Source organism: Pectinophora gossypiella, chromosome 2 (genome assembly GCF_024362695.1).
Source record: "Pectinophora gossypiella chromosome 2, ilPecGoss1.1, whole genome shotgun sequence".
In the NCBI taxonomy this organism is placed as follows: Eukaryota; Metazoa; Arthropoda; class Insecta; order Lepidoptera; family Gelechiidae; genus Pectinophora; species Pectinophora gossypiella.
Genome location: NC_065405.1, coordinates 1619734 through 1633605, shown reverse-complemented (window position 1 = coordinate 1633605; position 13872 = coordinate 1619734). Strand labels below are relative to the sequence as shown.

The following is a 13872-nucleotide window of genomic DNA, read 5'->3' as shown; positions in this document are numbered from 1 at the left end:
AAATATCTATCTTCTATAAAAAAGTGAATTTTCATCATAATATTATACGTAATATGTATTATGAAAGCTGCCAGCGTTTCAACTTTATCCGGGTCAAATGTACGCCATATGCAACAGTATATCATGCGAAAAAAATACTGAACTGAAAACGAAACGGAAGCGGCACGCGTTGCTATTCCATTTCATACGTTATTCTTGCAATATCCAAATACAGCAAATATATTTTTTATTTCACCTGACGCTATGTAGGTATTTACAGTCACTATGTCCTCTGTGTCATCGATTTGACTCTCAATCGGGGAGCGCCTGTACGATCCCCGGTCGGTACCGGTCCGGTCCGGTCCATGCAACAATGATTTACTATTTTTTTCACTAACACAGTTGACTCGGCCAGAATAGACAGCGATACGGCTCGCCAATCAAGTTGTTCTAACAGAGAGCTCGGTGAAGCGCGGGTACTGAGTTCATCTTGCCATTTTTTATTTTATTTTTGACGTGACGTGATTTATGTAGATTTGCTGCAGATGGCATTAACCACTTAGCCGGACAAATGGGGAGCGCTGAAGGCTCTCACCCGGTACAACGTTTAAGACAACAGGCCTGAGGGTGCCCAGTTGGGCGCGAACCTCGGCTCAGGGCGTCGTCTGAGAGGAAAAATATTTGAAAGAATTAATCGACCCTAGAGGGTCGATAGCCGTAAGCACTGATTGAGGGAAATTGGTCAGCAAAAATTTAGCTTCGATCGCCATCGACTCGCAAAGAAGAAGAAGAGGGAAATCGTCTACCACGCCGGCGCCGGCGGGGTCGGTATCGGGGACCTGGAGTGTTTGGTGTCGCGAGCTGATTGGCCGCCTCTACGGCTAGAGTAATCGGGTCGTCGGGATATGTTACGTCCTTCGGACGCCGATACTTTTCAGTACCGTCCCTAAGCGGGATTCATCTTGCCATGATAGTGTGGTCCTGGCTTAAAAACTTGCGAGATTGGTTCGGCTGCAGCACCACGGTTTCTAAAGCTGCAGTCTCCAGAATAACAATAGCCCTGATGTTCTCCAACCTTTGACAAGAAGAAGCAGAAGATCTCTAATGAAGTGGTAAACGCACAAGTACTCAGAGGGATCAAAACGGCCACATCGAAGCGATTCATCTAAGAAAGCAATATTGCTATTTGACATTGATTTGTGGCCTTTTTAATATCCCAGAAAACCACTTGAAGTCTCCTTTTATTTGATATGAAAGTGTATTCCGTTTCTCATCATTGCAAATAGGGCCCAGCTAATACCAGTAGAAGGCCAGCTTACCGCAGCGGAATCCTTATCACACCTTCGCAGCCTTTCTGGGTAAATAAGTATGTAATTCATGTCTGCACTTCTATTATTATTAGTGTTAATATCATTATAAAAACGCCCTCTGGCCCTCTATCTCCGCTGGAGTGGACTTCAAGATAGTGCCTACTTATAAAACAGCACTAACCCTTCCTAGCCCGTGAGAACTTTGTGTCCTAAGGCACAGAATAGATAATAGTTACTCTGAGGGTCTAAACGAATTGAAACAAATCATTTAAAAAGTAATATTGAGTAATATTTCAATTTGACATTTGCACACATTAAGACTATGCAGGTGGTAATAAATTAATCTCAGCTGAGACTGCCCCCAAGATCATGCTCAAGTCCCTGTTTTTATATAAGAACTGTCATATTGACATGATCTTGAGGGCAGTCTCAAAGCTGAGTGTGGAGTGTAAACAAATTAATGTCAAATTTCACTGACAGACAAATTTATTAAATGGAAGTAGTTGCCTGGAAGAAATTGATTTAGAGCAACAAGACCGCCCAATTGTACTATTTACTGTATTTATTGTATGTTAATGTTTTGTTTTGTTGAGGAGCTCGGTGGCGCAGCGGTAAACGCGCTCGGTCTGCGATTGTTGAAGTTAAGCAACTTTCGCAAAGGCCGGTCACAGGATGGGTGACCACAAAAAAAAAGTTTTCATCTCGAGCTCCTCCGTGCTTCGGAAGGCACGTTAAGCCGTTGGTCCCGGCAGCATTAGCAGTCGTTAATAACCATCAATACGCACTGAGCCCGCGTGCTGGTTTAAGGCCCGATCTCCCAATCCATCCATAGGGAAGGCCCGTGTCCCAACAGTGGGGACTTGGTTGATGATGATGATGAATGTTTTGTGCAATAATTTATATTTTGTTTTGTAAGTATAACAAATTATGGAGGTTAGGATTTGTAGAAAAAATAAAAGGAATTTTCTTAAGGCATATCTCTTTTATTATAATACTTAGGTTGGAAGTTAATCCACTTGACAATCTGATCTGCGACGTGGCAGCCATAAACTGCAGTCACGTAATAAATGGGTACTTTACTCATTTCATCATTACAAGTAGGTGGTGATGTGGCGTATGATTTTGACAGTTGTGAAAGCATACATAAACTCAAGCCTATTTCCCATCGGGGTAAGCAGAGACTATAGAATTCCATTTGCTTCGATCCTGACACTCTTCTCTTACCCGGGCTTAAGGAAACTCACAAACAGAAAATTTAAATCGAAATAAAATCGACTCGGACGGGACTTGCACCCGCAGCTGTTGTCAAGCCGAGACGAGCGTGTTAACCATTACACCACCTATCAAAAAAAAAAACCATTTTGAATTTTCTCTTTGCGAATTAATGTAGACGACAGGTCGACATCGCAATTCTCTAGTGACGTGACGTTTTCAATATCGATATATTTTTATTATGTATGTAACAAAATGTGAATAAAATAATACCACGTTTTCATTTAAGTTAATATTTATTCATCTGAATCATCTAACGTATCGCTACAAAAACTTAAAGAATCTTCGTCACTGGTATCTCCGACTTTTATAATAAAAATTAAGCAAAATTAAAAATTTTGAAAAAACCCAAGCCATTTTTAAAACACAATAGTAATAAATTATGTGAGCGAGATTATAATCGATAAACGCGGTCGATACGGACTCGTGCGACATTAAGACTAAGACGCCGCGGGGACTGTGCGGGTGTGCGGGGCGACCCCGCCTCCGCGGCTCACCTCATGCCCCGATTGCCATGTCGACCTGTCGTCAACAGTACTTACGTCTACGTCTCTTTCTGTCCTGTTGTCACATTTAACATTTTTACATGTGTAGATGCCTGATCTATTAATCATTTGCTAAACCATTTAACCCTACCCCGTGTAAACGACTCAGGTCGTTATAAAGATTTATGTCGCCATTTATATCCCACGGCCGATTTGTGAGTGGGAAAATTTAAATTTGCGTTATGAAAATGACAATGATATCGCTAGGAATTACGTAGAGACGTGTCTAAGCATGTTAAAGAGTACGACCATAGATTTAATACAAGATCAGCACTCAAAAAGTAGCACGCAAAGTTACTGTTAATATAGCGACGTTGACAGTACTTTACCTCAGTGCGCGATTAGGTGCCGAACTGGCAACAAGGGGAAATCCGTAGTAAAATCTTGCAAAAATAGAAGCTCAAAGCGAAAAAATGCTTCGATCCTGATACACTTCTCTTGCTTCCTCCACATTCATCAACTGTTTCATTCACGCACGCCGGTTAAGAGTAGATCGTACTAAATCATTTCGAAGGACATCTCTGATAACGACCTCCGTGGTCCAGTGGTTGAGCGTTGTGCTCACGATCCGGAGGTCCCGGGTTCGATTCCCGGAGGGGACATATCATAAAAATCACTTTGTGGCCCTTAGTTGGTAAGGACACCTGATTGTCCAAAAGTAAGATGATCCGTGCTTCGGAAGGTACGTTAAGCCGTTAGTCCCGGTTTCTACTTACTGATGTAAGTAAGTAGTCGTTACACATGAGCCATGCCAGGGGCCTTTGGGGCTCAATAGTAACCCTGACACCAGGGTTGATGAGCTTGGTACTCCAACTCACAACCCAGACGATAGAAGAAGAAGAACATCTCCTGTTTTGTTAATGTACGCTATTCTAAGTCTTACTCTGCCAGGCCTACCAACAAACTTCGCTTTATGTTACTTCTACCAACTCTTATCTTTATATTTCTACTTCAATAGCAACAATTATCCACTTATTCCCTTCGTGGTCACCTTAGCTGCTCAGTTAGAGATAGGCGATATGCCGTCACAGTGTTTACTTTCATTACTAAGATAAACCCAGGGCAAACTGTGAGGTAACCGAGTGAACAGAATAATAATTAGGTACTAAGTAATGCTTGTATTTATCTTTACATGTTATTCACTGTTTCTAGCCGATTAAAATAAAGAAACTAACTAACTAAACCATGCAGGCGTCAGACTTCACACAAATAGATGCGCGTGTACGATAAAGTCAATGTGTGGTGTCTGTGTAAAAGTGTCACGAGTGTTGTTTTTTGACGTGACTTATTGTAGATTTGCCGCAGATGGCATTAACTACTTGGCCGGACGAATGGGGAGCGCTAAGGACTCCCAACCGATACAAATTTAAAGACAACAGGCCTGAGGGTGCCCAGTTGGGCGCGAACCTCGGCTCAGGGCGTCATCTTAGAGGAAGAATATTTGAAAGAATTAATCGACCCTAGTGGGTCGATAGCGATAAGCGCTGAATGAGGGAAAGCGTTGACTACAGCGACGCGGTCGGTATCGGGGTTTCTGAAGTGTTTGGTGTCGCGAGCTGATTGGTCGCCTCTATGGCTAGAGTAATCGGGTCGTTGTCCAGGGTGTGCTAATGATACTTTACTATTAAATGACCTCTATTAGTATACTACCCTCTACTTCGGTGCTCAAACCGCATGATTTTTAATAATTTCATTTCAAAGACCATCAACAATAAATCATGTTTCACGTTTCAGCTGGGCGTGGCGCTTGGGTTCGTCCTGCCTCCCATCCTGGTGCGAGCCAGCGGCACCATCGAGGAGATCGGCGCCGACTTCCAGCTCATGTTCTACTTGGTCGCCGGGTTCACCAGCGTGCTCTTCGTCTTGATTCTCCTGTGTAAGTACCAGTCAATATCTTCTCCCGTTTGGGTTGTGAGGAGGATTACCAACCTCATTAACTCTTGTGTTAGGATTACTATTGAGCCGCCAAAGGCCCACGACATGACTCATGTAACGACTAAGTAGTCACATCAGTAAGTAGTAAGTAAGTCAGACTTTGAGAATCTACTTTATTTGCGATCTCAATTTAAATTGGAAATGTTACTTTATTGCATACAAGATTTTTTATAATTACTTCTTCTTCTTCTTATCGTGTGGGTTGTGAGGTGGAATACCAACCTCATCAACCCTGGTGTCAGGGTTATTATTGAACCGCCAAAGTCTCCTGACATGGCTCATGTAATGATTACTCACTTATATCAGAAGCACGGATTATCTTACTTTCGGACAATCAGATGATCAGCCTGTAATGTCATTGGACCACGGAGGCCTATGGTAGAAGAAGAAGTACCAATCAATGATGGTCTTTAGTACTTATCGAAAGAAAATATACGATCCTGACGACCCGAATACTCTAGCCATATAGAGGCGGTCAATCCGCTCGCGACACAAGCAATTTAGGAACCCGACACCGATCCTGTGGTCGACAATTTCCTTCATTCAGCGGCCTCATTCATGGGTTGAATAATTCTTTCAAATATAATCCGCACTGACTATTCCCTGAGCCGAGGTTCCCATCCAACTGGGCACCCTCAGGCATGTTGTCTGAAATTTTGTACCGGGTGAGAGCCCTCAACGCTCGCATCTGTCCGGCGAAGTAGTTAATGCAATTTACGGCAAATCTTCAAAAAAATAGTGCCTATAAGTACTTACTCAGATATGTTACGGCTCCGTCGAGCTGATCAGCTAAAAAAAAAGTTGTGTGAAAAAAAAGTGATGACAGAGAAAAAAAGTGGTGTGTCGTAGTAAGTGAAAATCTGTGGTCTCTGCTTACCTCAACGAGAAATGAGCGTCGTGTTATGTATGTGTTTTTTGTTTCATTCCAGTCTTCAAAGCGGAGCCCCCGAGCCCACCGTCAGCGGCGGCCCACTACGGCGCGAGCCTTGACTCGGACTTCTTGAAGTCACTGAAGTCGCTGCTTACCAACCGCAACTACGTTCTCCTGCTGATCTCGTACGGGTTGAACGTCGGCGTGTTCTACGCCATCTCCACCATGCTCAACCAAGTCATCCTCACTTATTATCCGGTAGGGAAGACACCTTTTAGTTTAGGCAATTTTTAGGCAAATTCCGTACCAGAACTATTTTAGTACTTTTTGTACCCTTTTAAACCCTATGTTTTCTAATAAGGTAAAACCTAGTCAATTATTTAATCTATTTCAAATGACTAACTATATCTTCTAAAATAATTAAAAAAAAAATACTTCCCTTCACTTGATATCGTTTACTATCTAGTAGATATTCCGATTTCTTCAAAAAAAAACTTTCATATTTTTTTAGAAAAGTGCAAATTTAATTCCGCTATTCGTCTCTTATGTGAACTACCCATACTAAGTATATTAAAATAGAGAATGCTCCCATCCTGTTGCGAGCCATTGGCACTATCGAGGAGATCAGATGATCGGAGATGACCGAGAAGAGTTTACATGGAACAAACTAAAGAGAAGGCGAACGTCGTGTCTTATAAAGAAGTCAAAGAATTGGCCTTTGATAGACAAGAGTCTAAGCCATGTTGTCAAAGGGTGTGTTTCTTTGACTTCTTTATAAGACACGACGTTCGCCTTCTCATTATTTTTTTCCATGTAAACTCTTCTTGGTCTTCCCCTTCTTTCATTCCTACTATATTCCCTTGAATGATGTTTTTAATAAATTCGTCGTGTCTTATTAAAGGTCCAATCATCTTGCCTCAAGTCTTCTTCTTCCGTGTGAGTTATGAGGTGGATTACCTACTTCATCAACCCTAGTGTCATGGTTATTATTGAACTGCCAAAGGCCCCTGATTAGCCAAGTGCCTAATAAGTAATATCCACCTTAATATTCCAGGGTGCTAATCAAGATGCGGGTCGTATAGGCCTGGTGATCGTGGTAGCAGGCATGGCAGGCTCGGTGCTCTGCGGGCTGGTGCTGGACAAGACCCACAGGTTCAAGGAGACGACTCTCGCGGTGTACGCTGCCGCTGTGATCGGCATGGTCATCTTTACCTTCACCCTGGATTGCGGCATCATTGGTGTCGTCTATCTTAGCAGTATCCTACTTGGGTGAGTTACACAGGGCACCAAATTCAAATTCAAAAATATCTTTATTCAGTAGGTAACATGAAGAGCGATGCCTCCTAACACTTTGTAGTCTAAAATGAGTCATCATCATGTAAAATAATATTGTAACTCTGTTTTAATTAAAAAAAAAACAACATACAATACACTTTGAATCGTAATTTTTAAAGAATAGAATAGAAATTGTTTATTATAAAAGGACGCCACACACAAAGACAAGACAATAACATCACTTAACTTTTTCACAAAACAATTACAAAAAGCATAGAAGGATGTTCATTACAATGATCATAAGGTGGTGGTGGACGTCCTGATAGAATAACCGAGATAATTTACATAACGAACGTCTCATCCGCCTAAAACTACCGCAGCTTCTCACAACCTGTATAGCCGGGGAAAAGAAGCTGCAAGAAAAACCTCGGCACCAATATGCGTACATAACGAATATTGTTTTGTGTTTCTCTTTTTAATTTATCGTCAGTTCGTGTTTGACCTCAATGAGGGACTTTAACCCCAAAAAAATATTGATGACGCTGACAAGATTTAACGTGTTAATTACCCACCCATTTTCCCATTACTCGGCTGTATTATAATTATTCAAAAATACAATGTAATGGCAGAAGCTTATGTTTGCGATATAGATTTTATTTTTTATTTTATTTATTTGGCTCACAAAACAGGTTGGGATTACAACACTAAAAATAGGTACAAAATAATTGTTTTGAACTAGATCCCAGCCCAAAACATGTGTGCTCAGCGTAGCCAAATGTTACGAAGCTTGTACGGAATGTTTGTTGCGGCATCTAGTTTTACAAAATATTAGGTGGTGCCTGCTTCACTTCAGTGACAAATTGTAATTTTTGACTTTCAGGTTCTTCATGACCGGCTATTTACCTGTGGGCTTCGAGTTCGCGTCCGAAGTGACATATCCTGAACCAGAAGGCACTACCTCCGGAATACTGAATGCTGCTGTCCAGGTAAATAATTCAATATACTTATTCGCTCCGAGCACGGCATCAAAGAGCCAAAACTGTGGCCCGTTGAACAATCGTTCTATATCTAAGTATGATGAATTTATAAATCTGATTTGACAAAATTAAATTTTACTTTTTACTAAATTATTATTAGTTTCAATACGTATTTAATTGACATTATTTTCAAGACTATTTTATCGTCTATCTAACGCGTCTGTATGACGTATTAATTTTATGAATAAATGGTTTGATTTTATTTGACTTAATGAGTACAATAAGTCTATTGCACCAAGCGTAAAATAATGTTTCTAATTGACTGATGCTGTATAAGTTCCGCTATCGAGCGGGTGCGATACATACCGCGCGTTTCGATATGTTTAGCGAATACATCCAGTTAGAAGAGTAAGAAACGATAGAGGATGACTACGGAATCTTTTTCCTTCTTCATTTCTCGTGAGGGTTGTGAGATCAATGGGCGACCTTTTCCCTAGCATCGAATAAAAAAACAAAATTTCCTGTATCTTCAGTAAATTCTTTCATACACATTTATTTTCCTCCCCAGGTCTTCGGCATCGTACTGACGCTGTTATACGGATGGATGTTGGACAATGTCGGTGACCGCTGGTCAAATCTTTGCCTCTGTGGCATCCTGGCTTTCGGAACCGTCATCACTGCTATAATCAAGTCTGACTTGCGTCGACAAGAGGCTCATAAGAAGGGGTAAATTCTCTGCGTTTAGTAAGGCTTTGCCTTCAGTAACTCAAATAGGTATAGTCTAAGCACGAACACAACCGCATCTGTGGGTAGCTGGGCTACGAGACACGCCCTTCCATACATAAGCAATAATGACGGTTATCTACAAAAAAACACATTTCGAGTAAAACCAGACCAATAGGCGAGGCGACATATATGTATGCCGTATGAAAACTACTTAACCTACAGGTACCATAACATAATTTAAATAATCAGGATATAAAAATTAAAATAACAATAACGGCACTGTATCTTCAAGACGGTATTAAAGCTGTCTATATCTGTCATGAACTGCATGTCGGTCGCCGCCCAAAGCGCGGTACAGCGCTCGCGATAATCCTATTGCAAAATCTCTCATTAAAGCCAAATTTTATTAGAGATTATCTGGCTTATAAAGCCTCTAATGTTTCTTAGAAATAGTGAGCCATTTGACGTTGGAATAAAAGGTAAAGTGAAAAATGTAGGTTTTATAGAACGTGTCCTTGTTAGGGATTAAATTAGGGTGATTTGCGTGAATTTATATATACTCATATCTCGTGTGATGTGACAATCGGAATCTAGTCCTTATTACTCCTACATCCTGTTCCTGTCTTACCATCGTTTATAGCTGACGAAAGACTATTAACAAATAATCTTGGGAAATATTTAAAAATAAATAAGCATTATAAAATCAAATCAAATCAAATCAAATATACTTTATTGCACAGAACTAAAATTTCAACAATCAGACATAACACATGAATACAGTACAATTGTCAACTCAATTTAGAAGGGTCCTCATTTTTCATGGGTGTACCCAAATTTGGGCCTAATGAGAGACAACATAAAGTGGCTATGCTACCTGTTAAGTACCTTCCTCAATTAAATTGCTAAAATTACTTTACTGTTGCAGAGAATACGTTCCACCACCTGTGCGCCAAGGATCCTCCTTAAAAAGTCCTTCTGGCGATGTCGGCCTTGCCGAGATTAGCTTCTTTAAGAAGTTGTTCCAAAAAAGACGTCGAACCCCATCGCCAGCTCCTGTCATCTCTTAGCACCTCTTCCTACTACCTATCCTGTCCTGTGTTTATGTATTCTGTTTTTACGGGGTCTGCACAGTTACGATATCGCGCGCGGTGCGTTGGTTATCGCGGACTTCGACCCATTACAGACGTAGGTATGACATTTATCTACGCGTCGCGCTTGACAGCGTAACCCACCCAGACCCCGCTGATGATAAAAACATTCATGGACTCATGCCCGTAATTGTATCCAGTGGACGAAGTTAGGACGTGTGATTTGGGCAGGTGGTAGACTTGCACTGCAGCGTCATACCCGCAAATCGCGCGCGAGCAAAAAACTAATAGTGTCGATTCATTTATCGCGTCGCGCGCGATTTTCATGTGCTGTGTCACGAGAATTGGGGTAAGAACTGATAATTGTGTAAAAACGTAAATGACTTGTCTATACTGTACTGGATTTCCTGAAGTGTACGAGGACTGTACAAAATCAAATGTATAAGGTAGCAAAAATGGTTTCTTAATTTAAGAAAAACCTTATCATGACAAATTACAAAGCGGTCATTTCTTTCTGGAGTATCAGTATAAAGTTTAATGAAGAACAGTGATGAAGATAAATTTTGAAAAATCAAAATAATCTTTTTTTTTCATTCAAATCTTAAATACCCTACCCTGATGACGTCACTGAGCGTAGTATATACTTGTAGAGTAGTCACCAGAGCTATGATGTAACGAGACAATAATTGTGACTGCATGTACTCTAGGGTAGGAAGCATTTTGCCAAAGTGTACCTATAGGACAAAACCGATCAATAGGATCATTTTATGTGATTAGAGAATAATAAATAGTGAAATACGTATTATAATAAATATTATAGTAAATATTTTTGTTCATATTATTGTATTTTGAATAGATAATTATTATATGCCTAAAGTTTGATAATATTGCATAATATATTTCCTATATGCTTATAATATCACTCCTAATGTCGGAGTAGTTGCAATCTCTAATGTTTTGGTAAGCAATTTAGCCTAAAAGGCATTCTATGTAATTCCACATTTTAAATTTTACAATGTACCTATTTCCGATATACATTTTATTGACAACATAAACCTAAGTAGTTAACAACTTAGTTCTAAGTATTAGAGGTATTTTTAGGTCCCTACTGATTGTTTTAAAATGCTGTTGACTTCGTGTTACGTACAATCAGTGCGCTAATTTAAGATTTTTTCAAAGGAAACTTAGAACTATTTACGCTAGGGCTTTGACCACATCCGTATAATCCCATAACAGCCAATTACTACTTCATTAGAGGACAGAATAGCTTTCTAGTTCAAACAGAACGGATTATGTATAGATAATTTACACGAAATAAATTCAAATCATGCCAAACCACAGTTCGGTGTCCATATTGAAATCTAAAAACTAGCTTTGTATTCTTATTTACGTAGACGTGAGAAAGGGCTTCAACCAATAATCGTTCAACGTTTATGTACATCGACAGTATCTAATTAGTCGAAATCCGCGGTATTTGTCGCGTTTCTATAGATAGCGTGTGTCACGCTGCAAATATAAATGCAAGTAATGTAACCACCTAAAATAGCATTTTATACCCAATAAGCAGCTTTTTAATATTGCCTACCTAAGTATTATACTATGCATAATAATAATACTTATTACAATTGTTGTTGCTGATAATTTGCAGAATTATTGTATTAGTGTTCGATGTCATTTTAATATAAACTTTATAATAAATTTTATTATAATGGCTGGCTGTAATTAGGTAAATAATTTAGTTCTATTTAGCTTGTTTGTTCGAATAAAGCTTTTATCTATAAAAAATACAAGTATAATTACAACTATACAGTTTGTTAGTTATCGAATCTTTTGAAAAGTAGGTAGTTATCTTGCCCCCGAAACACGATGTCCGCATATCTCGCGCTATACAATAATTGAGCTGGTACGATTGGTTTATATACCGCGTTTGACTCATTAGGTTGTAGACTGTAGTTGAACTCAATTATCGGATCGCGTGTAATAAATCGGTAGCATGTTACGTGGGCAGGTTAAACTTCTAAGTATTTACCTATGATTGAGTTTATATTATTATTTTTAGTATATAATTGTAGTGTATACTTATTGTATTTTTGTTATTTTCTCGTTTGAACACTAGCAAGGCTTGTGATCGGATAGCTAAAGCTTAGGCCTAGAATGTAACTCTTCAAGGTTTTAAACTAAAATGTCTGTAGTGAAATATATTTTGTATGGCAACTATTGTGAGCAAACCAGTATTTTATTATTTAAGTCTTTCGGTAATTGTAAATACCTAATAAGTATAGTTTTACTTATTTAAAACTATAAAAAGCCAACTATAGAGTATTAAAAGCTATATTATAAAACTTTCTTCTTTGATTTCTTGTTGGTTAACCATTGAATAATATAAATAACTATAATATGATCTGTGACTTCCACGTGGAATTTTTTAATTATTTATTTTTTAATTATACTTATGTTATTTTTTTATATAAATACCCAATTGTAAACATTTGCATCAAAAGGGATCATCATTAAACAATAATTAACACTTAAGGATTACCCACAGAAAACCTACACGATTAAAGTACGTTATCATAAATCAGCGATCGCGGTACTAGTTTAAAATCGCGCGCAACACGGATCATATCGAGAATTCTAACTAGTATACACAACAGTACAGTTGTTAAAGTCTGCGATATACTTCGTGCCGCGCGCGATAGCAAACCCGTGCCGCGGGTGCAGAATAATTATGACTTATGAGTATATACGACCCTTTTACATGCAAACGACCATAAAAAGCCATATGTCTGCTTACAAAATAAAAGTATACAATCAAAAAATGGTGACTATTAGTAGAAAAATATACTATTTTGCCGTACCAACGTGATGGACAATAATATTTTAATAAAGTACACCGTATAGGTATAAATATAATACATTTTAATAAATAAAAGTAATTGTAAACACGCTTATCGTGCGCATATGATAACTGTAATGTATCTACACGTATCACACTGTATACGTGCAGCATGCTACGGCTAGTGATACTAGAGCTGTTTCAAAAAATACACGAGTCGCGCGCGACGTGTTAAATTATTTCACTTGTCGTAGCGACATGCTACGTGTCTCGTTTAGTGTTACGTATTTATATCAGTGTTTAATTCAAAAATAAAATATTATTTATTATTGATTTGATTACTATAAAAATCTCTTTTAATAAGGATTGGAATTCCTTTACTTTCAAACTTTATAGGTAATGGTAATGAGGTAGAATTTATTTATTTTATCTGTTTATTTCTTCGTCATTATTTATTTAACATTAATTTTATTAAAAGAAATACGAGTTGAACCTAAGTATATTTTATTATGCTGCTATAATAAAATATAGCTACACACAGTTATAAATTATTTCAGTTGTAAGTTAGCATTAGTTAGTATTACTTGTCGTAAATAGGTCCTCTACCTAATCATTGATGTGCTAATGTTGTTTAATAAAACTTGTTGATGGAAATAAAAAATGTTTTATTTTAAGCATTTGCATACCTACTTATTATTTCAAATTTTGATTTTTTTTTGACGTGACTTATTATTGTAGATGGCATTAACTACTTGGCCGGTCAAATGGGGAGCGCTGAAGGCTCTCACACGGTACTTACTTATTAAAACTTACTTTTTGTATTGGCTTATTCAAACACTTGGTCCTTGGCTAATCATAATCACTACATTTCAAATTTTAATCAGCCCATTTATTATAAAATTTATTCGTAGCAGCCCATTAAGTAACTGCGTAAGTCTAAGTAAAAAAAAAAGAAAAAAGAAACACATACAAAGCGATAGAGGACGCTGCTATCGTTTCCCAATATGTATACATAAAACTGAACTTTGCGCAGAAGTGACAAAGTATTAATTTGAAGA

General features: G+C 38.5%; 1 protein-coding gene across 5 annotated transcripts in view; it reads left to right on the top strand.

Moving 5' to 3' along the window:
* Nucleotides 1–13475, top strand: part of LOC126373762 (uncharacterized MFS-type transporter C09D4.1) — a 104460-nt gene extending 90985 nt beyond the window's left edge. For all 5 annotated transcript variants that reach the window (XM_050020063.1, XM_050020047.1, XM_050020055.1 and 2 more), the window contains 5 exons: nt 4841–4982; nt 5971–6170; nt 6967–7181; nt 8068–8173; nt 8733–13475. In XM_050020063.1, coding sequence (XP_049876020.1) covers nt 4841–4982; nt 5971–6170; nt 6967–7181; nt 8068–8173; nt 8733–8894 — 825 coding nt within the window. In that variant the 3' untranslated portion in view covers nt 8895–13475. The remainder of the gene's footprint in view (nt 1–4840; nt 4983–5970; nt 6171–6966; nt 7182–8067; nt 8174–8732) is intronic.
* The last annotated feature ends 397 nt before the right edge of the window (nt 13476–13872 follow it).